Genomic DNA, 23,664 nt, shown 5'->3' on the forward strand with positions numbered 1-23,664 from the left:
AGATGAGAGACTTACTCCTTGCTGGGCTCAGGTTCTTCGCCTATACAACTATGATTTTATCAAGTCATTGCTTATTCACTGTTAATACGATCCCTCGTTCCCCTTAATTCTCCTGTTCTGAGCAATTAATACAGGACTCCACTACCCCCAGTTCTCCACGGCTCTTCTGAACTGGTTTACGCATTACAGAAATCAAATACAAAAACTTAACCAAAGCTGAATTGCTTCCTAATTCCTTCAGAGTGCCAAAGGCCACACTACATACTCTTTCTGCATCTGAACATACTGTTGTCATCATCTGAAATTTGAGACCTACATAATTACAATCTTCGAACCTGCTCCACAATTCCTGTCCCTTGCTTCTCCAAAAACAAAACAAAACAGAAATACTTTCTTCTAGCCAGGCCCATCTACGCTGGTCATTTGTCTGTCATTTACCGTACTAAACTTGGTGCCTCAAGAACACAATTAGGGGGATGGGCTTGACAACCTCAAAATTCTCTCCAACTCTGTGATTACGCACGCTACTACTCCACTCTTTTGCTTCACTAAATCCTATTCATTTTTCAGGCCCAACTTACGCACTACGAGTGTTTACAAAGACTTTTACATTCCAAAAATCTGTAACTAGACACAGCCCTAAGTGATTTCTAAGGGGAAAATATTTACTTACAAAATGCAACTTGACTTCTAAAGAGTAGAGATTAATTTGAAAACTCAGAATTTTCCAAAGCACCTCCAAAAATCATATACAGGAAGCACTCAATAAATCCATGTTTAATTAAATCATTTTTTCAACATCGAGAAAGGTTTCAAATCTATGATCTCAGCTTCTACCGTAAGAAATTAGAAAACTAAGAGCAAATTAAACTTCAAGTAAATAGAGGAAATGATAAAGAACAGAAATCAATTAAATGAAAAAAAAATCAATGAAATCAAATGTGAAACTTTGAGATCAATGAAATTGCTAAGCATCTAGCCAAACTGGGAGCCCTGGTGGCTCAGTGGTTAAGAACTTGCCTGCTAACCAAAAGGCTGGCAGTTCGAATCCACTAGCCACTCCTTGGAAACCCTACAGGGGAGATCTACTCTGTACTACAGGGCTGCTCTGAGTCGAAATCAACTCAACAGCAGTTGAGTTTGGTTTATTTTTTCTAGCCAAATTGATCAGAAAAGAAGGAGAAAAAGACACAAGATACTGTCCAGAATAAAAAATGGAACAGCACTAAAGATCCCACAGATCTTAAAAGGATAATAATATCATTGTCGTTAGGTGCCATCAAGACAGTTCCGACTCACAGTGACCTATGTACAACAGAATGAAACCCTGCCCAGTCCTACACCCATCCTCACAACCGTTGCTATGTTTAAGCCCATTGTTGCTGCCACTGTGCCAATCCATCTCATCGAGGGTCTTCCTCTTTTTTTTTTTTGCTGACCCTCTATGAAGCATGATGTCCTTCTCTAGCGACTGGTCCCTCCTGATAATATGTCCAAAGCATGTGAGGCAAAGTCTCGTCATCCTTGCTTCCAAGGAGCACTCTGGCTGTACTTCTTCCACAACAGACTTGTTCGTTCTTTTGGCAGACCAAGGTATATTCAATATTCTTCACCAATACCGTAATTCAAAGGCATCAATTCTTCTTTGGTCTTCCTCATTCACTGTCCAGCTTTTGCATGCCTATGAGGCAACTGAAAATGTCATGGCTTGGGTCGGGCGCACCTTAGTCTTCAAGGTGACATCTTCACTTTTAAACACTTTTAAGAGGCCTTTTGCAGCAGATTTGCCCAAAGCAATGCACCTTTTGATTTCCTGATTGCTGCTTTCATGGACGTTGACTGTGAATCCAAGTAAAATGAAATCCTTGACAACTCCTATATTTTCTCTGTATTCGTTTATCATGACATTGCTTATTGGTCCAGTTGTGAGGATTTGTGTTTTCTTCATGTTGAGATGTAATCCATACTGAAGGCTGTTGTCTTTGATCTTCTCCAGTAAGTGCTTCAAGTCCTCTTCCCTTTCAGCAAGCAAGGTCGTGTCATCTGCATATTGTAAATGAGTCTTTCACTAATTCTAATGTCTTCTTCATGTAGTCTAGCTTTTTGGATTATTTGCTCAGCGTAAGTATGGCAAAAGGATATAACCCTGATGCACACCTTTCCTGATTTTAAACTACACAGTATCCCCTTGTTCTTTTTGAATGTCTGCCTCTTGATCTGAGTATAGGTTCCTCATGAGCACAATATAACAATATTAGGAACCACCTGATCCAATAAATCTGACAACACTGATGAAATAGACAATTTTCTTAAAAGACACAAACTAGTAAAGTTCACTCACGAAGAAACAGGAACTTGAATAGCCCCGTCTCTATTAAAGAAACGAATTTGTAGTTAAAAACCTTCCCACAAAGAAAATTTCATTTCACTGATGAATTCTACCAAACATTTAAGGATGAAATAATACCAATTCTAAAAAACTCTTCCAGAAAATTGAAGAGAAAACATTTCCCAACCCATTCTATAACAAGCCTTACCCTGATATTAAAACCAGAAAAAGACATTACAAGAAAACTACATACAAATATCCCTCATGAACAGACGCAAAAGTTCTTAACAAAATGTGAGCAAATTAAATCAAGTGACATATAAACAGGACAATACAAAATGAGCAAGTGGCATTTATCCTGGGAATATGAAGCCAGTTCAATATTCAAAAATCAAACAATCTAATTCACCATATCAACAAACTAAACAAAAACAATATGATCATCTCAATAGATACAGAAAAAGCATTAAAAAAAAACTTAACATCCATTTATGATTTAAGAAAAAGGTATAAAAGGGAATTTCGTCAACTCAATAAAAGTCACCTATATAAAAACCTTCACTTAACCACAACCTTAAGAATAAATAACAAGACGCTCCTATTCAACATCATGAAGCATCATAAAAGAAGAAAAAGAATTACAAACATACATTGAAAAGGAGGAAATGAAAATGTCCCTTCACAGATGGCATGATTTTCTATAGAAAATCCTATAGACTCTAAAAACAAACAAACAAAATCTCTCCAGAATAAGTGAGTTTAGCAAGGTCACAGAATACAAGGTCAATATATACGAGAAATATATTTCTGCTAACAATGAGCAATTAAAGTTGGAATTTTCAAAGTTTCATTTAGCACCAAAAAACATGAAATACTTGGGTAGATATCTAACAAAGTATGTGCAAGATCTATATGAAAACTACAGAACACTGATGAAAGTAATCAGACTTAAGTAGAGAGATATACCACGTTCATAGACTGGAAGACCCAAAATTGTTGTCAATTCTGCCCCAACTGATCTACAGAGTCAATGCAATCTAATCGAAATGTCAGCAAGATTTTTTCGTAGAAATTGACAAGCCGATTCTAAAATTTCTGATTTTAAGACTTACCATAAAGCTGATGTAATCAAGACAGTGCGATACTGGTGAAAGGATAGACATACTGATCAATGGAACAGAGTCCTAAAATAGACTCTAGTTGATTTTCAACAAAGATATAAAAGCAATTCAATGAAGAAACAACAGATCTAACAAACAGCATTAAATTATAGACTAAGACAAACAATTTGCAAATCACTTATCCAGCAAATGACTCATATCCATAATGAACAAAGAATTCTCAAAGCTCAAAAATAAACTAAACCATCCAAATAAAAATTGGCCAAAAGTTCTGGACATTTTATCAAAAAAGATACAGAAGTTGCAAATAATCACATCAGAAGATGCTTAATATCATTAGCTGCTAGGGAAACGCAATTTAAAACCACTACACAGCTTTTAGAGAGATTACAATGTAATGAAAACCAACAATACCAAGTGTTGACATGGATACAGAGCAACTTGAACTCTCATACATTGCTGGTGGCAATGCAAAAAAAAAAAAAACTAGCCACTTTGAAAAATAAGTTTGGTAAGTTAACATACATTTTCATATGACTTAGCAATCCTACTCCTAGGTACCGACCCAAGTGAAAAGAAAACTTATATCCTCACAAAAATCTGTGTATGAATGTATATAGTGTCTTAATTGCCAAAAAAAAAAAAAAACTGAAAACAATCTAAACGTCCCTCAAATGGTAAATGTATAAATAAACTGTGGAACATGCATGCAATAAATGAAACAAAATCCACTGTCTTTGAGTCAACCGCGACTCATAGCGACCCTACAGAACAGAGCAGAACTCCCCCGTAGGGTTCCCGAGGAGCAGCTGGTGGATTTGAACTGCTGACCTTTTTGGTTAGCAGCTGAATTCAACCACTGCGCCACCAGGGCTGAAAGAGAAAGAGCTACTGATGAACGTGCCTGAACAGCTGAATTGTATATGATTCCATTTATGTGGCATTCTGGAAAAGGTAAAACTATTGGGACATAAAATCAATCAGTAGATGCCATGGGCTGGGGTAGAAAGAGAAAATGACTACGGGGCATGTGGAAATTTTGGGGTGATGGAGCTGTTCTAGAGCTTGACTGCTCTAGAACAATCTATCTATATAGATATATATAGATAGAAATATATCTATATTTCTACAATATAAGATTCAATACTTAGATCCAAGACAACTATAATTCATCATAAACAATCCTTTTCTGGATATAAAACAGTGCTCTTTGTCCCTGCTTTTGCTTTGAAGTCTGCTGTGTGACTTTAGACTGGTGCTTCCTTTCTGTATGCACTCGGCTAAGGTATCTTTGCCCATCCTTGCACTCCTATTCACTACTTTGTTTGAGACGTCTCTCTTACCAATTTGTGTATCTCTGTCACTGAACCCTGGTGGCATAGTAGTTAAAGGGATCGACTGCAAACCAAGGCCAGCAGTTCAAAACCACCAGTGGCTCTGCGGGACAAAGATGTGGCCGTCTGCTTCTGCAGAGGTTCATAGCCTCGGAAACCCTGTGGGCAGCTAGGAGTCAGAGCTGACTCCACGGCAGTGGCTCTGGTTTTTCTGGTTTTTCCCACTTATTAGGGGTGTTAAAAGTATTTGCATTTATTGTTATAACTACTATATGTGGTATTACATGTTTTCTGAACTTTTAAAGCCATTCGTGTTTTTATTTTTTTTTAAAGATGATTTGTTTTCCTTGTTTTTATTTCTTCTAATGTTGGAAACTTGAATTTGGTTTTCAAAAATTAAAATAACAATTCTTTACCCAACATTTTCAAGGTTCACATTTTAACATACATCAACCCTATTCTTAAAAATCTTTATTCTAACACCAGAGGATATCTAAATGGATAGATGATATCTAAATGGCCACCAGACACATGAAAAGATTCCCAGCGTTACTAGCCGTCAGAGAGATGCAAATCAAAACCACAGTAAGATACCGCTTCACTCCCACAACCTAAAGGTCAGCAGTTTGAATTCACAAGCTGCTCCTTGGAAACCCTATGGGGCAGAGTACACTCTCAGACCAAATTCTGTCTTAGTTACTCAGAGCTGCTATAACAGAAATTACACAGTGGATGGCTTTAACAAACAAATCTATTCTCTCATGGTCTAGGGGGCTAGAAGTCCAAATTGAGGGTGCCACCTCCCAAGGAAAGCTTTCTCCCTGTTGGTTCTGGGAGAAGGTCAATCTTCCCTTGGTCTAGGGAGCGTCTCAGCACAGGGACCCCAGGACCAAAGGATGAGCTCCACTCCTGGCACTCCTTCTTAGCGGCATGAGGTCCTTCTCTCTGCTCTGTTCTCTCTTTTTTTATCTCAAAGGAGACTGATTCAAGATACAACCTAATCTTGTAGATTGGGCCCTGCCTCATTAACATCATAGAGGTAGGATTTACAAAAAAGAGGAAAATCACATCAGATGCCACAATGGTGGACAATCACACAATACTGGGAATCATGGCCCAGCCAAGACGATGTGGGTTTTTGGGGGACATAATTCAATCCATAACAGAGGGTAAGAATGATTGCACACCTCGAAGAGTGTAATCAATGTCACTAAATTATACATGTAGGAACTGTTGAATTGTATGTTTTGCTGTGTATATCCTCAAAAACAAAATAAATAAAATTTTTGAAAAAAGATACAAGAAAAAAATCTTTATTCTTCAAACAAAAAGGGAGGATAACATATATGCCTACTATGCTCAGGATGTCATTCTGTCAGAAACATCTTTGCAAAATGGTTACCTATATTCGGTCTGTGATTTCTTCGTTTAGGAACTGAGGTAGCCCAGAATAGAATTTACAAACCAACACTATAAATGGGCTTTCTGCTTGATGTGGACTAGTATTACACATGCATTTTTCCACACAAGCTTGCTAAATGGTGTTAATCACATCCTTTATATTCTTTTCCCCCCACTTAATATGACAAACTCTGAGAGAGGCAAGTTAAAACTCCCTCTATTAATTGTGGTTTACATTCTCCTTGTATTTCCAATAGCTTTTGTTTTATACATTTGCTGTCATTGGCAAGGATGTATATATGTTATCTGTCTCTCCTAGATGACCACAAAAAAAAAAAAAAAGCACAAATCTGTTGGCACGGAGTTGATTCCGACTCATAGCAACCCCACAGGACAGAGCAGAACTGCCCCATATAGTTTCTGAGGAGTGCCTGGTGGATCTGAACTGCCAACCTTTTGGTTAGCAGCTGTAGCACTTAACCACTACACCACCAGGGTTTCCTCCTAGAAGACATTTCATACTATTTCTCTTAAACCTCCAATCTCTCCTTTCTCCTCCTCATCCTCAGCTGATACCTTGGTTCATATTTCCCAAGAAAGCAGAAATATTTTCATAAGCTCCCACCACAAACCATATCTACCCACCTATCTCCAGACACTTTCCAAAAGCCTGGCTGTGAAGGGAAGATATGGAAGAGAGCACTTTCTTTCTTTTTAAGCAATGGGAAAAAATGACCACAATACAGTAAGACAAGGTAATAACAACAAAAAGATTTATAAGTGGGTTGGATTTTTGTGGGGTGGTGTTTAACATTTTCGTGAGTTTATTGGCCAATTGTATGTCCTCTTGGGAGAAATGTCTATTCAGGTCCTTTGCCCATTTTTTAATTGGGTTGTCTTTTTTATTGCTGAGTGGTACGAGTTCTTTATAAATTCTGGATATTAAACCCATACCAGATTTATGGCTTCCAAATATTTTGCCCCATTCTGCAGGTTGTCTCTACACTTTGTTGCACAAACATTTCTAATTTTGATGAAGTCAAATTTAACCATTTGTCTCTGTTGCTCACGCTTTTAGTGCCATATCAAAAAATACCTTATTGAAAACTAGGTACTGAAGCATTACTCCTTTGTTTTGTTCTAAGAGTTTTATGGTTTACGGTCTTACAGTGAGTGTTTTGATTCAATTTGAGTTAATTTTCATCCATGGTGTGAGGTATGGGTCCAACTCGATTCTTTTGCATATAGAGGTCCACTTGTCCCACACCATTTAGCAAAGAAACTATTTTTTCCTCATTGGATAGATTTAGCACCCTTGTCAAAAATCAATTGGCCACAGATGTATGGGTTTACTTCTGAACTCTCAATTCTAATCCATCTATCATTATACCAGTGCTGGTACTGTTTTGAAATCAGGAAGTATGACTCCTCCTACTTTATCAAGATTCCTTTGGCTACACGGGGTCCCTTGTAGTTCCATATAAATTTGAGGATTGGTTTTTCCATTTCTGTAAAGAAGCCTGTTGTGATTTTGATAGGGATTGTTGAATCCATAGGTTGCTCTGGGTAATATTGATGTCTTAACAATATTAAGTCTTCTAATTCACGAACATGGAATGCCCTTCCATTGATTAGGTCTTCTTTAATTTCTTTCAGTGATATTTTATACTTTTCAGCATTCAAGTCTTCACCTCTCTGGTCAAACTTATTCCTAGGTATTTTATTCTTTTAGATACTATTGGAAATGAGGTATTTTCTTAATTACCTTTTCAGATTGCTCACATCTAGTGTATAGAAACCTGCCTGATTTTTGTGTGTTGTCCTTGTACTCTGCATATCCTTGTTGACTGTTTTGTTACAACTTAGTTCCCCATTTTGAATTTTCAAGATCTTTTAAAATTGTTTCTTTTCATCAAATGTGTTTATTATCCCTCTCAGTTTTCTAACATCCACAAATTCTATGGGCATACACCTAACATATGGCACTGGGTTGGGTAGACCTAACATCTTCAAATATATTGATAAAAATGCTGAAAACAGCATACACTCTTTGGTGCACACCCTGACAATACCTAACTAACTCAATCATTAATAAGCACGCCAAGTCTAATGTTTCATTATATCATCATGAGAATATCCTGAAAGACTTCAGAATACCATTCAGAAGTTCTAACACTCTGCTAACACAGTCTACTCCATTTCCCTTCCTACAAAGCCTAAAGTTATGTGGTGACTATTCATGCCGTGCTTAAGACCATTCTTTCAACTAGATTCTAGAATCTTTCCAGGCATGCATATTAAGCTCAGAGGTCTGGAGCTTTTTCCCCTTTTGAAAAATTAGAATTATAATATGTTACCCTATCCCCATGGCTCTATAAACTCTCCTATATAACACTTCAAAGACCTTAGGCAGAGGGCCAGCAATCTTAACAGTGAGAATGCCATTTGTTTGGACAAGGAACTATGGATTCAACTAGAAAAGGAGGGTGCTTTCTCCAATTTCTTCTCCCACATAAGGCATAGTTTGCTCATCTATACAGTGCACTTCTGCATCTAAAAATCATTCCCCTGAACAGAGACACAGAACCAAAAACAAACAAACACAAGCTAATGATTATTCTTCCTCTATCACGTAACAAATATTTTTCTGCACTCCTAGCCACTTAATATTCTGTGGCTTTGAACCCAAGAAAAGGTTATAAAATGTCACCCTTTTTTAAAAGACCAGACTTAGTGGTCCGACTGGGACTGGAGGGACCCCAGAGGTCATGGTCTCTGGACCTTCCACTGGCCCAGGGCTGGAACCATTCCCAAAGCCAACTCTTCAGACAGGGACTGGACTGGACTATAAAGCAGAAAATGATGCTGGTGAGGAGTGAGCCTCTTGGCTCAAGTAGACACATGAGACTATGTGGGGAGCTCCTTTTTGAAGGCCAGATGAGGCAGAGGGGGACAGAAGCTGGCTGATTAAACATGGGGAATACAGGGTGGAGAAAAGGAATGTGCTGTCTCACTAGGGGGAGAGCAACTGGAAGTGCATAGCAAGGTGTATACAAGTTTTTGTATGAAAGACTGACTTGATCTGTAAACTTTCACTTAAAGCACACAAAAAAAATGTAATCTTTTTTTAAAAAAAGTCTAAGGTCATTCTGGATTTTGGAATTGTCCCTACAGACCCACCATACTCTTCTAATCTTGAAATCCTTCCTGTTTGCTTTAGAAGACCTAGTGTATAATAGGTATTCAAGCAAAACTGCGAGGAGGAAATGGGTATTGTGCTTTATTTTACCCTCAGGCCCAGTCACCAACAGGACCTTTTCACGACCTGCAATCTGATAAAAGGTAGATGCAGCATATCTCATGTTTTCTGAAAATGATCATGGAACTATTTTATAAGAACCTTATTAAGAAAGAAAAAAAAAAAAGGAGGCGGAGGGGGAGCTATTATAGAAGGTTGGGTTTTCACATAACATTAGGAGCTCCCATGTTTAGATGCAGTCTTGTAGAGCAGTAATGTCAAATGCTTTCAAAATCACTACATTCTGGTTTAAAAAAACAAAAAAACCCTCCATAGGGTTTTTTATGTAGTTTATACTTCATTCTAATCTACAAGAAAACAACTGAAATCAACCACCCCAATGCATGCTTTTATATTTGCTGTGTCTTTTTACATGCATTTATATCACAAATAATATTTTATAATCCTTCTTTCTCCAATGAAATATCCACCTGTTATTACTCCTCTTGGCTGCTCCTGTTACTCTAGAGTCTAATGTAATAGAGCTTTGATTATACTGGCTTGTGGTGAGGATCAACTGTATATAAAAACCAGATGCTTTTTAACGTAATTATAAGCGTATATTAGGAAACCCTGGTGGTGTAGTGGTTAAGTGCTACGGCTGCTAACCAAGAGTTCAGCAGTTTCAATCTGCCAGGCGCTCCTGGGAAACTCTATGGGGCAGTTCTGCTCTGTTCTATAGGGTCACTATGAGTTGGAATCTACTCGACAGCAGTGGGTTTTATTAGCATGTGTTGTTATTAAGGAAACTCTGGTGGCATAGCGGTTAAGTGCGACGGCTGCTAACCAAAAGGCTGGCAGTTCAAATCCACCAGGCGCTCCCTGGAAACTCTATGGGGCAGTTCTACTCTGTCCTATAGGGTCGCTATGAGTCAGAATCAACTCAATGGCAATGGGTTTGTTTGTTTGTTTGTTTTTATTGTTATTAAGCAATAAACATACTTACCAGCTTCCTAAATAAAATAGCTATACTGTCTACTCTAATCCTAAGAACTCACAATTTTTCCAAAATGAACATTATTTTTCTTTTTAATCTTCTTCTAAAAAGAAACTTAAAGCCCTTTGTACAGCAGATTGAGACACTAAAAAAACGCTAAATGACATTTAAGAAATTTGGAGTATTAGGGAAAAGTACAGAACAGAATTTCAAATTCTCATAGACTCCAGACTTCCTGGAGCCATGGAGGGTGGATGAACCCCTAAAACTACTGCCCTGAGATAATCTTTAAACCTTAAGCCAAAAATATCCCCTGAAGTCTTCTTGAAACCAAACAATAGTTTAGCTTAACTAGTAAAAAAGGTCTGCCTTGAGCAGTATGCTCTTTTAAGAACTATCTATCGATACGGGAACAAACTGACAACAAAAACTTGAAAGAACTCTAAGGGCCAGTAAGTTTTTTAACAGAAGAAGAACAACTCAGAAAAGGAGGGTGAGATTGGTTGTAGAATTTGAAGAATGTAATCAAGGTCGCTGAGTTGTACATGTAGAAACCGTTGAACTGGTGCATGTTTAGCTGTGTATATTCTTAACAACAGCAACAAAATAAAATCATTAAAAAAAAATTCAGAGTATTTCATTTTCTAACATTTCCAATTACCTTGAAGCATGCATCTGTAAGCAGATTCAGATATAGCATAGATGTGTGGAGGCATCTCGTGACGTTTCTTCCCTCTGTACATTTCAATAATATTCTCAGAGTAAATTGGAAGATTCTTGTAAGGATTTATGACTACACAGAAGAGTCCAGAATAAGTCTAGAATAAAAATAAAATACAGTGTTAAAAAAAAAAACAACTGCATTCATCGTCAGAGTCCAATCATGAGACAGAAATCACACAGTAATCTGAACAAGGACCTTTGTTCTTTGAACAAGGCATCTATCCCCAAATTAAATCTAGCCCATCCTGGGCAATGTTCTACTGTGAGCCATGAACAGCTCTCCCACGATAGTTTATTAAGTGGAACTCTCCTGGACTCAATTCTCTCATCTGTTAAACAGAAACAATAACGTGTGGTTCCTGACTTCACAGGTTTACTCTAAGGTTCAAACAACGTTATTTGCCTTTTTACGTTCATTCTCTTACAAGCATACAGGTCTAAAAAGTTCATTAGTGTGCTTTCAGATGTCACACTGCAACTAACCTTTAAGAAATGATCATTTGTTGAGTTTTGGTATGTGTAGTATCAAAGAATAGCATACACGGTTATCTGAAAAAGCTGTTAAAATACTCCACCCCTTTCCAACAAAATTATCGGTAGTGAGGCTGGATTTTCTTCATACTCATCACCAAACAACACACTGCAACAACTGAAATGAATACGCAGATATGAGAATCCCGCTATCTTCTGTTAAGATACTCAAGAAACTGGTAAAAATGTACAACTGCTCACTATTCTAATTTTTTTGTTTTGGAAAACACGGTTTGGTTTTCACAAACTGATTTATGTTACAAGGTTATAGGTTTACCGTTGTTATTTTTAAATGAAATAATAAATATTTAAAATTTTGTTTTAATTTCTAATACAGTAAATATTGACAGATATAACCTACGTAAACAAAAGTTCTTTGGGGTGTTCAGTATTTTTTAAGGACTGCGAGTCAAGAAGGAGCCCTGGCGGCACAATAGGTAAGCCCTCGGCTGCTAACCAAATCATCAGCAGTTCGAACTCGCCAGCAGCAGCTCTGTGGAAGAAAGGACCTGGTGATCTGCTCCCTTAGAGGTTACAGTTTAGGAAATCCTGCACGGCAGCTCTACCCTGTCCTACGGAGTCACTGTGAGTTGGAATCGACTCGATGGCATATAACAACAAAAAAGCTGAGAAGGTATAAACTTTCCTGATCACGTGCTAGTCATTACTCAGGGTCGATTCTATGAATATTATTACTTTTGAGCTCTCTGATTTACATGGATTGATTTCTGAGAATACTCTACAAAACTGCCTCTTGGGACTACGGAAAAAACAAGAGCCGTTAGGATGGCTGCCAGGTACTCCGGCCCTCAGAGGGGCTGAAGGCATTTTGTAAGGACATTCAGCGGCATTATGAAATAGACCTTTTATGTAAGGTGATTCGGGGAGACCAAAATCTAAAGCAAGAGGACACTAAAGAAGCTAGAGGACTGTGTGGCTCCACAGCCTGCTTCCCCAGTGAACACTAAGGGGGATCTAACAGCTACATTCACAAGGGCTGAAACCCTGGGCAAGGGCTAACAAAAGGCACTCACAGACTACTCAAAAAAGCAGTTACTAAAAAGCTAAATCCTAATGCAATTACTACAAGAGAATGAAATCCAGCCAAAAGAAGAGTTAAATGATCAGAACCGTTTCTCTAGCTATTCTGTCTTTCCTTCACTCACAACTGCAGGCTCAGGTGAATGCACTTCTTACCGATTAGAGGTACAGAGGGACAAAAGGCAGAGAGCCTGTGCCCCAAGCTCACTGATTTGAGCTCTGTCTGCTGATGCCTTACTTCTGAAATTGACCACCCGGACACCTGCCCCTCCCCTGCTGACAGATTAAGTCTTCAGACTCTTGGCTTTCTTGAACATACAGTACATCTCACTGAACCGTGGCCAGTCTTGGGGTTCCTAGACCATCATGCACTTTGTCCCAATCAAGTCTCTTGCCAAGCTAGTCCTGTCTCTCTCTGCTACCCATAAGACAAAAAGGCAATGAGTAACAATAAAAACAAAGACTTATACTAAGAGGGACAAAACCAATGACTGGCAACCTCAATTTTTTTTTTGAGGATAATTTATACACAGTAAAGTTAACAAAGCCGTACATCTTGCTTTTTCAGTCAAACATCAGATTAAAAAAAAAAAAAAAGAGACCCTAGGCTATCATGAAGCTACAGATTCTGATCTTCACTTTTATAAAAGGCAAATAATTACAGACTAGCAAAGGGAGGGGGGCTTCAAAACGGTTCATATATGCAGATTCAGTCTAACATTCCATAGCATAGTAACATCGTAACAATGACATTTTTAATTGGAAATAATTCCAATATGTGTGTCTGCCAAGTGTTAGGCACTTGCCTGAGAATTGCAAAGATGAGTAAGACTCATAAATGTGAGTATGTCTTCAAAAAACAAAAGGCTAAATCATCGTCAGTATCCTGTGCCCGCTAAAAGGGGAAGTAATAAACACAAAAGTGGAAACATCACTAAACGTAAGTGTTTAAAGGGCTAACTTTCAACAACCTAGAAACTGGCCTCAGATATTAGGAAGGCTCTTTAGTAACTGATAATTGAACCAATACTGTCTCCCGTTTGTCCTTCCCAAAGGCACATGGCAGGAAGGCAGCATGCTGTGAAAGTAAGTTCTCTGGAGACCCTCAAGTTCAAAACTAAACAGATTCTCTCAAGCGCTGCGTGACGCACACGAGGTATCTGCTGCTGGTGGCGGCTGTCCAGTCAGTTCTGATTCACGGAGACCCAACGTGTGCAAAGCAGAACAACTCCAAGTGGTTTTCAAGGTTGTGATCTTTGGGAAGATCACCAGGCCCTTCTTCTGAGGCACCTCTGGGTGGGTTCGAGCGGCCAACCTTTCTGCTAGCAAACGGAAAACCCATGGCCATCAAGTTGATTCTGACTCAGAGCAACCCTGTAGGCAGGATAAAACTGCCCCATAGTCTCCAAGGAGGGGCTGGTGGACTGGAACTGCTGACCTTTTGGTTAGCAGCTGTAGCTCTGAACCACTGTGTCACCAAGGCTAGCAGTCAGGCACTTAACCATCTGCGCCACCCAGCGGCTCCACACACAAGAGAGTATGCACCTTCAAAACACATATAATCTAGGTAAGAAGACAATAAATATAGGTTAAACAAATGACAATATAAGGCGCAAAAAGAAGAGTGGTACAAAAAGAGAAAGAAAAAGATGAACAGGTATTAGAAACTACCAGCGAAAGCTCTGAAGTGGAACACAGAGCACACCCTCGACACTGGAAGTCCTGACCATCTCGTCAGAAACCGTAAAACATTCAGACACAGATGATCTTTGATGGTCTTTTTAAAGACTATTAGCCCAAAATGCAGGATAAAGGAATTCCTACTGAGCATAAAACACCGCGGCAGGATTGGTTCGAGGCAGAATCAGAAGCTCAGTCTAGCTAAAAACAGATCTTGTATCACGGAATGTGAGAGTTAAGGGCCTTCAAAGTCACACAAAACAATTTAGATTTTGTCCTATATAGGTGATTAAATATTAAAGGTTTAAGGAGAGAAAAGTGAAAAGAGGAAAGAAGCATTTTAGAAAAAGTATAAGTTTGACAGCAATATGGAAAATGGCGGAAGCAGGAAAACAACTGAAGACGTTCTAACAGGCCCCCGTATAAAACCACAGGGCCTAGACAGGAGAAAATGATTGCAGAGCTGGTTAGGAGTCCCGAGGTGGTGTAAACGGTTAACGTGCTCAGCTGCCAACCAACAGGCTAGTGGCTTGAGTCTGCCAAAAGGCACCTGGGAAGAAAGGCCTGGCAATCTACTCCCCCCCCCCCCCCAAAATCAGCCACTGAAAACCCTGCGGAGCACAGTTCTACTCTCACACACATGGGGTTGCCATGAGTTGTAATCGACTCAGTGACAACTGGTTCATTTTATTAACTGATTAATTTTTTTTTACACGCGACTGTTGGGCTGTTTATTAAGAACAGGACTTGGAACAAAGAATGCAATCTATTTTTATAAAAAAATCTTTTAATGGTAAAAATACATATAACAAAACATTTGCCATTTCAACCATTTTTACGTGTACAATTCAATGACATTAATTATGTTTACCATGTTGTGAAATCATTACCACCATCTCTTCCCAAATTTTTCCATCAGCCTTAATAGGAACTCAGTGCCCCCAAGCAGTGGCTCCTCCTTTCGCTCTCCCAACCATCCTGATAACCACTAATGAGCTTTGATCTCTATACACTTGCCTATTTAGACAGTCCATATAAGCAGGATCATAAAATATGTGTCCTTTGTTATTGTGGTTAGGTGCCATCAAGTCCATTCCGGGTCACAGCAAGCCCATGTGACAGAGCAGAACTGCCCCACAGAGTTTTCTCAGCTGTAATCTTTATAGAAGCAGATCGCCAGGAACAACTGGTTTTAGGCAAGAGAAAAAACATTACAGAAATGGAAAAGGGATGAGTCACGGAGAAAGCTAGATGGAGGATGAACAGTACTCAGAAACTCTGAGTACAGAAAATCCATGTAGGGTGTAAGTCAATGACGACTCTGAGGTTTTCAAGCGTTGTTGTTGTTGTCAGGTGCCGCTGAGTCAATTCTGACTCATAGTAACCTTATAGGACAGAGTAGAACTGCCCCCATAGGGTTTCAAAGGAGTGGCTGGTGGATTCAAACTGCCAACCTTTTGGGTAGCAGCCGAGCTCTTAAACACTGTGCCACAAGGGCTCCACTATCCTATAGATTTGTTGTTGTCACTGTTAGGTGCCGTTAAGTTGGTTCCGACTCACAGAGACCCTGCGTACAATGGAACGAAACACTGCTCTATGCTCACAATCATTGCTGTGCTTGAGCCCACTGTTGCAGCCACTGTGTCAATCCATCTCGTTGAGGGTCTTCCTCTTTTTTGCTGACCCTCTATTTTACCAAGCATGATGCCCTTCTCCAGGGACTGGTCCCTCCTGATAACATGTCCTAAGTATGTGAGACTAGATTAGAAGGGACCAGTTCGATAACCTGCAATCTCATGTTCCTTCATACATTCATTCCCTTTGGGTATTTTGCTCCAGGTTACATAATTCATATCACATTCAGAAAGCAGACCTCCCATCTTGGTTAGACTCGTTGCAGCCCTGAGCGGGAGGTACAGAGCCGATTCAGGTCAAATTCTGCCTGGTGCAGCCAGCACAGGCTAATGGCAGGTCTATATGGGCAGAATTCTCTGGAAAAACACAAGCTAATTGAATGATGCCCTTACCTTCTGGCTTCGTTACCTAGTGTCACTGAAACAGAAATATCACAAGTGGGTGGCTTTACAGAAACGTATTTTCTTATACTTCAGGAGGCTAGAAGTCCGAATTCAGGGGAGTTTGTCTCTCAGTCTGCTCTGGGGGAAACCCCGGTGTTCCTCCATTCCTTGGTCATCTTCAGGTGGTGTCTGTCTTCCTCCCTTTGCACTTGCTTGTCTCCCTGTCTATGCTGCTCCTATAACTCAGAAGTGATTAGGTTTAGAACACACCTTACACTGATGTGGCCAAGAAAACCCTGTTTCCAAACAGGATTATATCCACACGAATGTGGTTGTTTTATACAATATATCGACCTTGTTTGCATCTTGAAGTCAACAGACCAACTGTAATAAACATGTATGAGATGTAAGAAAAATCTAAACACTGACTGAATAGTTGATGATATGGAAATATTGTTGTTTCTTTATAGGCATATAATAGTTACAAATTGCAAAATCTGTTGCCGAGAAGCAAGATGCTAAACAGAGCTTTCAGCAGCATACAAGGCTGGGGAAACAAAAATTAAGAGCTCTGGTCCACCTAGGAAGAGGTGATGTGGTAAACACCCCAGGCTTTGAATTGGGATTATGAGGGCTACACCCTAAAAGAGTATATGAGAAACAGATCAGCCCTTACAGCCTGCAATCCTGCTGGGAAGGACCTCGATCCCTGACTGGAGTAAGGTGATCCACGTGCGCTAGTTCTCATAGCCTAGCTGCCTGCCTCCGCCCGCCAGAACTGCAGAATACAGCTAAACAATATTTAATATGAAATTTATATTTGTTAAAGTACATATCAGGAGGAGAAAAATGTGTGAAAAATAGGTGATAGATATATAGAGGAATACAGGGGACTAACAAAGTCAAAAGTTAGACAAAGTCAGAAAAGGCTGGTCTTTGAAAAAGCTAATAAAATTGATAAGCCTCAGGTGAGACTCACCACAAAAAGAGAATTATCAATATCAGAAATGAAAGAGAACATCACCACAGATCCTACAAGAAATAAGCGGATATTATGAACAACTTTATGCTGATCAATTAAAAAATTTAGATGCAATAGACAAATTCCTAGAAAAACAATGACCAAAACTGACACAGAAGACATAAAAAAAGCTGAAGTTCTCTATCTATTTGAAAAAAACTTCCCCACAAAGAAAACTCTGTTGTCATTTAAAAAAGAAAGGTATCAAAAGAGAAATAACATCAACCCTACACCAACTCTTCCAGAGAAAAGACAAAGATGAATCATTCCCCCGGCCCATCTCATAAACCGATATAATTTCGATGGCAAAATATGATGAGGACAGTACAAGAAAGGAAGGTTATAAGTCGATCTCACTCAGGAATATAGATGTCAAACTCCTCAACAGAGTACTAGCAAACAACCCAGGAATCCAACAACATATAAAAAGAATACTTGGTCCTTGCAAGGTCAGTTTAACACTTAAAAAGCAATAAAATTCACCACAAATAACAAAGTAAGAAAAATCACATTATCATCTCATTAGATGCTGGAAAAACATTTGATAAATTAACATTCAATCAGAATTAAAAAAAAAAAAATCATTCCTTTAGGATGAAAAAGTAGAAATAGAAGGAAATGTCCCTTAACCTGATAAAAGACATTTAAAAAAAGAAAAACCCTATAGCAAGCATCATTCTTAATATGAAATGTTGAAAGCTTTCCCTTTGAGATTAGGAATGATACAAGGATACCTCATCTCAATATCAATTCCATTCCACAAACACTGCACCGAAAGTTCTACAGACAATGCAATAAAGCAAGTAAAAAGAACTGGAAAGGAAAAAGTAAACCTGACAGTATTTGCAGACAACATGTCTGTTCACAGAAAATTCACAAGAATCTTCAGGTAAACTATTGATGAATAAGTAAATTTAGCAAGGTCACTGGATATACGTACTTGATATATAAAATTTAATTGTAAAAATATAGCAGTTGTATTTCTATATAATGGTAACAGTTAAACAAAATTGAAGACACCGTTTACAACAGCCTCCCCCAAGAGAATCAAATGCCCAAAAATATACCCAACACAAGAAGTACAAGATGTCTACACAGAAAAGTACACGATATTACGGAGAACAATTAAGATCTAAATAAATGAATATACCCATGAATTAGAAGGCTGAATACTGTAAAAATTTTATTTCTCCCCCAAATTGATCTACAGGCCCAATAAAATCCCAAACAAAATTCCAGTAGGTGTGTACATGTATGGATGTGTGTGCAAGCGTGAGACTACGTGCATATGTGAAAAACAGACAAGCTGATTTTAAAATTTTATATTAAAACGCAAAGGACCCAACAGTCAAAACAATCCTCCAGAACAATAAAGCCAGAGGACTTATACTGGATACCAGGACATATTACAAAGCTTTAACAAGACAACGTGATCTTATCCCAAAGACAGGCACAAAGGCCCAGGAACGTATTTATGAACACCTGATTTATGGCAAAGGTGGTACTTCAGAGCAGTCGAGGAGAGACTGTTTCAGTAAATACCACTGGGTCAACTGGATAGCCATATTGTGGGGGAAAAAAAATCAATCTTGCCTTTAATTTGCACCATATACAAAATCCAATTCCAAAGGGAACTGAGGTTGACCCTAAGAAATGTTATTATCAAATTCCCTTGTCCTCTGACTTCAAACTGAGTTAGGTCAATGAGAGACATCAGTAGGAGACTGAAGGTGGGGGGAGAAGGCCTGTCTGTGTATTTCCCAGACTCCCTCCCCGCCAGTTGCCATGAGCTGTATGTATCTCTTTAAGTAAGGCCACAATTCCTGTAAGGTTGTGGCTGTTTCCGTTAGTGGCCGTCAAGTTGGCCCCCTGACTCATGGGGACCCCATGCACAGCAGAACAAGAGGTTGACTGGTCCTGTGCCATTCTCACGATTGGCTGCAGATCGGATGGTTGTGATCCATAGGGTTTTCCCTGACTGATTGCCAGGCCTTTCTCCCTAGTCTGTCTTAGTCTGGAAGCTCTGCTGAAACCTGTTCAACATCACGGCAACATACAAGCCTCTGCTGACAGACAGGCGGTGGCTGCGCAGACGTCCATTAGCTGGGAATCAGAATCAGGTCTCCCACATGGAAGGTGAGAACGCTACCATTAAACCACCCCTGCCCCCAGCTCCTATCAGGTAACCCTCTCCAGAGGAGTCCCTGGGTGGTGCAGACAGCTAAGCACTCGACTACTAGCCGAAAGGTTGGTGATTCGAACCCACCCAAAGGCGCCTTGGGAAGTCAGGCCTGGCAATCTGCCTTTGAAAGGTCACAGCCTTGAAAACCCTACACAGCAGTTCTGCTCTGACAGGCGCGGGGTCACCATGAGCTGGAAATGGCTGGACAGCAACTAACAACAGCAGCCCTCTCCATACAGCAGCCCTCTCCATACAGCTCCCCTCTCCAAGTGGAGGTAACAGCTCTGTCCTATGATTACTATAAAGGCCAAGGTGTGTCAAGGGCTCTCAGCCATAACCATCCCTGGGGTCCGCATTATTCCTTATTTGTTTTCTCAAACTCTACCTACATGTTTGAAAATTGTCCCTTTATTTATGAAACTCTCAGATTACGCAGTTTGAGGGCCACCTGTTTCCTGCTGGGACTAAATCAGGCATTTACTAGAGAAGTTGAGGACATGAGTTAATCATATGCATATACTACCACCCAGGAATCTCACTGCTATTTGGACACCTTACAGAAAAGGACGCTTATGTCCACCAGGCACATGTATGAGTCTATGAGGCCGTTCACTGAAGCATTAAAATAACCTTGAACTGGGAAAAAAAAATGTCCATCCATAGTTGAGTAAAGAGTTCAAATATTAAAATGGAATACTATAATCCATCAAAAATGAATGAACTACTCAAACTTTTTTGGTTTCTGGACTGTTTTCAACTCTTAGAAATTACTGAGGACCCCAAAGGCAATAAATAAATATTAAAACAAGATTTTTAAAATGTATATTTATTAATTCATAAAAATAACAGTATGTTACACATTAACATAAATAACATTTTTATGAAAAATATATTTTCCCAAGCTAAACAAAAAAAGTGGAAAGAGTGGCACGGTTTTATAGTTTTGCAAATCTCTAACTGGGCAGCTTAATGGAAAACAGCTCGATTTTCACATTTCTGCATTCAATCTGCTGTGCGATGTTCTTTTGGGTGAAGTATATGAAGAAAACATGGCCTCACACAGATATTTAGTTGGAAAAGGGAGGAGCAGTTTCACAGTCTTCTGAGGTAACTGTGAATATTCTGCTTTTGAAATGACATCAAAGCTCGACAAGCTGTAGTTTCTTAAGATGAGATGCAACGTGGCATTTGAAACCCTACCAGTGAAATTTCATACCGCTACATTAGAATCCATTAGTTTACCCTGCACACTGAGTGAGTCTTTTAGCCATGTACGGTTTTGTAATATCATGTATACTTTATTTGGAAAATACTGGTTTATTGAATTAAGTAAATCTCCCAAAGGAGGACACTTCATCTTCTGATACCAAACTTCACACTCATTAATATCACCACCTGCCTCGTCACCATTGACAAGCTATTAAGTTAACAGTGGCGAATATAAATTTCCCAAAATTCTAATTTTCATGTGAAAATTCAAATTTTATTATGGGCAACAAATACGGTCAGTTGAAGTGATAGGCTTACTTTGTTCATTTTCAGGAACCAGTACCATCGAGTCGAATTCAATTCATGGTGACCCCGTGTGTGTCAGAGTAAAACTGTCCTCCACACGGTTTTCAAATGGCTGACTTTTCAGAAGTAAATTGCCCGGCCTTTCTTCTAAGGCACCTCTAAGTGGATTCAAATCTCCAACCTTTTGGTTAGCAGCCAAGCATGCTAATCATCTGCACCACCTGGGGAGCCCCCTCCCCTCTGTTTTTATTAGGAAAGAAGATGAAAATTAGTGACCTAAGAAGTTGGGTTTTTTTTTTTTTTTTAAGAAGTTGGGGAGGGGAGGGGAAAAAAAAATCCAAAGAAGATATAGGAAAGAAAATGGTATAATTAACGTGAGCAACCTAACTTGTTCAAATAAACATAAATTCTATTTTATCTAAAGGAATATGTCCAAAAAGGTCCACAGAGGTCCTCCTCAGGTTATTAGTGTCTATACAGTGGCACCTCAACTGGCCAATTTCAACTGACCAATCAATTCCAAAGGCCAATAGAAATGACTCACAGTATCAGCAACTGTGGCTACCTCCAGCTCCTATTCTCTTAACAGGGTTTCTTCAGAGTCAAGTGCTCCAATCTGAATCTTAGGTAGGAACCTTTTTTACATTCCATCAATTAAAGATATGATCCTCCCACACCCTCAACTCTGTTATGATCTTATAATACTTTGAGAAAAACCTAAATTCTCCTTTTGTAGAGCCCATGCTTTGCAAAGAGACTCAGAAGTTCACTCAGGCTGTCCCTGACATAAATTAAACTGGAAAAAAAAAAATTTGATAAAAAGATATTTGTGAAGTCTTAAAATTATCATGGGAGCCTTGGTGGTGTAGTGGTTAAGTGATACGGCTGCTAACCAAAGGGTCAGCAGTTCGAATCCGCCAGGCACTCCTTGGAAACTCTATGGGGCAGTTCTACTCTGTCCAATAGGGTCGCTATGAGTTGGAATCGACTTGACGGCACTGGGGTTGTTTTTTTTTTTTTTTTGAGAATTATCATGAGAAATGGCTACAAATAAGATGAACTGTCCCGTCTCTCATTCTTTCTCTTTGACCCACAATCTCCTTCCCTTTCCCACTTACCTCCCTTCTTCTCTCCAGAGTTTGCAGCTACCTACAATGTCCAGTGTGGGGAAGCAAGGTGAAATCTCTGCAGAGAAACAGCCCGGCTCCTTTCCACACTTAGTTCTCCACAACTTTTTGGCTGTGTCATCACATTTCTGGGCCTTCACAACTGACCACACCAGGCATAATCCAAAACTCACCCACCTCTCAAATCTCAGATGTCACCACTACAATCCGACAGCTCTTCGTTTCCCAGTTTCTCGCTCCCTTACTCCTGTTAGCCCTGCTCTATGTCATCAAAACCTCCAGTTCTTGATCCATCAGTTCCTTCCTGTCCAGACTTTCATTTCTAGCAAGCCTAGACTTCAGAGACAACCAATGAACTACCCTCTTATCAGCTCCTTCTACTTGCTGGATGAGGAAGGAGGAAAAGTACATTTATTTCTGTCTACTGTGTGCAGACACTGTGCTAGCAACTAGAAATACAACCATGAACAAAGTCGCCTGGTTTTCACAGACCTTACAACTATTCTAGAGCAATCCCATTATCTGGCAAACTCACAGACAAAAATATGACAGTATTACACACTTCGCCATTCAATCTCAGCTGGACTGTCAATGCTGCTCTCCAGTCTTTCTCTTACCCTTGGCTTCCCCATCTTTCCAAACCTCTTCCATTCTCCTCAAGCCGCCCTCCCAACCCTGAAGCCTCTTACTCTCTTTGCATCCTATTTCACAGAGATAGCAGATAAATAGATAGATGATGAATGGATGGGTGGGTGGGTGGGAGAGACCATCAGGCTTGAAGCTATTCTGGCAAAGGTCATAAATGAACTTTTCATTTTTCAGATTTTCCCATGGCCAGCTCCCTCTTAAGGAGCCCTGGTAGCACAATGGTTAAGTGCTCAGCTACTAATGGAAAGGTTGGTGGCTCAAACTCACCAGCCCCTCTGAAAGGTAAGAGACCTGGCGATCTGCTCCCATAAAGAGTACAGCTAGAAAGCCCTCCTAGGCAGTTCTACTGTTATATACAGGGTCACTGTGAGTCAGATTGACCTGATGGCATACAACAGCACCCCACTATGAGTCAGACTGCAGCTCAAATGCTATCTCCTTAAAGAGGCCTTCACTGACCCACTGTGGAAATGTGGAAAGCCATTCTACTTACTCTACCCCTTAGCCCTGTTTCACTTCCTATAGGATGTATCACTCTCCGAAATCCTCCAACTTATGTTTACTCATTGGCATCACGAAGGCAGGGACCCTACCTATCTTGTTGGTCACACTATCCCCAGCACCTAGAACAGAGTAGGTGTGCAGTAATATTTGTGGGAGAACTAGTGCTGGATTGTTCATGAGCCTCAGTAGCACATTCCTCGTACAAAAGGCAACCACCTTTCCCAAATTCAGACCATTAATCTCTCTACTCTCCT

The 23,664-nt window shown here is 39.6% G+C and overlaps 1 protein-coding gene across 2 annotated transcripts in view; it reads right to left on the reverse strand.

The window, feature by feature from the left end:
- The window catches only part of MYH10 (myosin heavy chain 10), a 163,712-nt gene that overhangs the window by 128,383 nt on the left and 11,665 nt on the right, over window positions 1-23,664 (reverse strand). For both annotated transcript variants that reach the window (XM_064271764.1, XM_064271765.1), the window contains exon 3: window positions 11,082-11,238. In XM_064271764.1, coding sequence (XP_064127834.1) covers window positions 11,082-11,238 — 157 coding nt within the window. The remainder of the gene's footprint in view (window positions 1-11,081; window positions 11,239-23,664) is intronic.

Source organism: Loxodonta africana, chromosome 18 (assembly GCF_030014295.1).
Source record: "Loxodonta africana isolate mLoxAfr1 chromosome 18, mLoxAfr1.hap2, whole genome shotgun sequence".
Classification (NCBI taxonomy): Eukaryota; Metazoa; Chordata; class Mammalia; order Proboscidea; family Elephantidae; genus Loxodonta; species Loxodonta africana.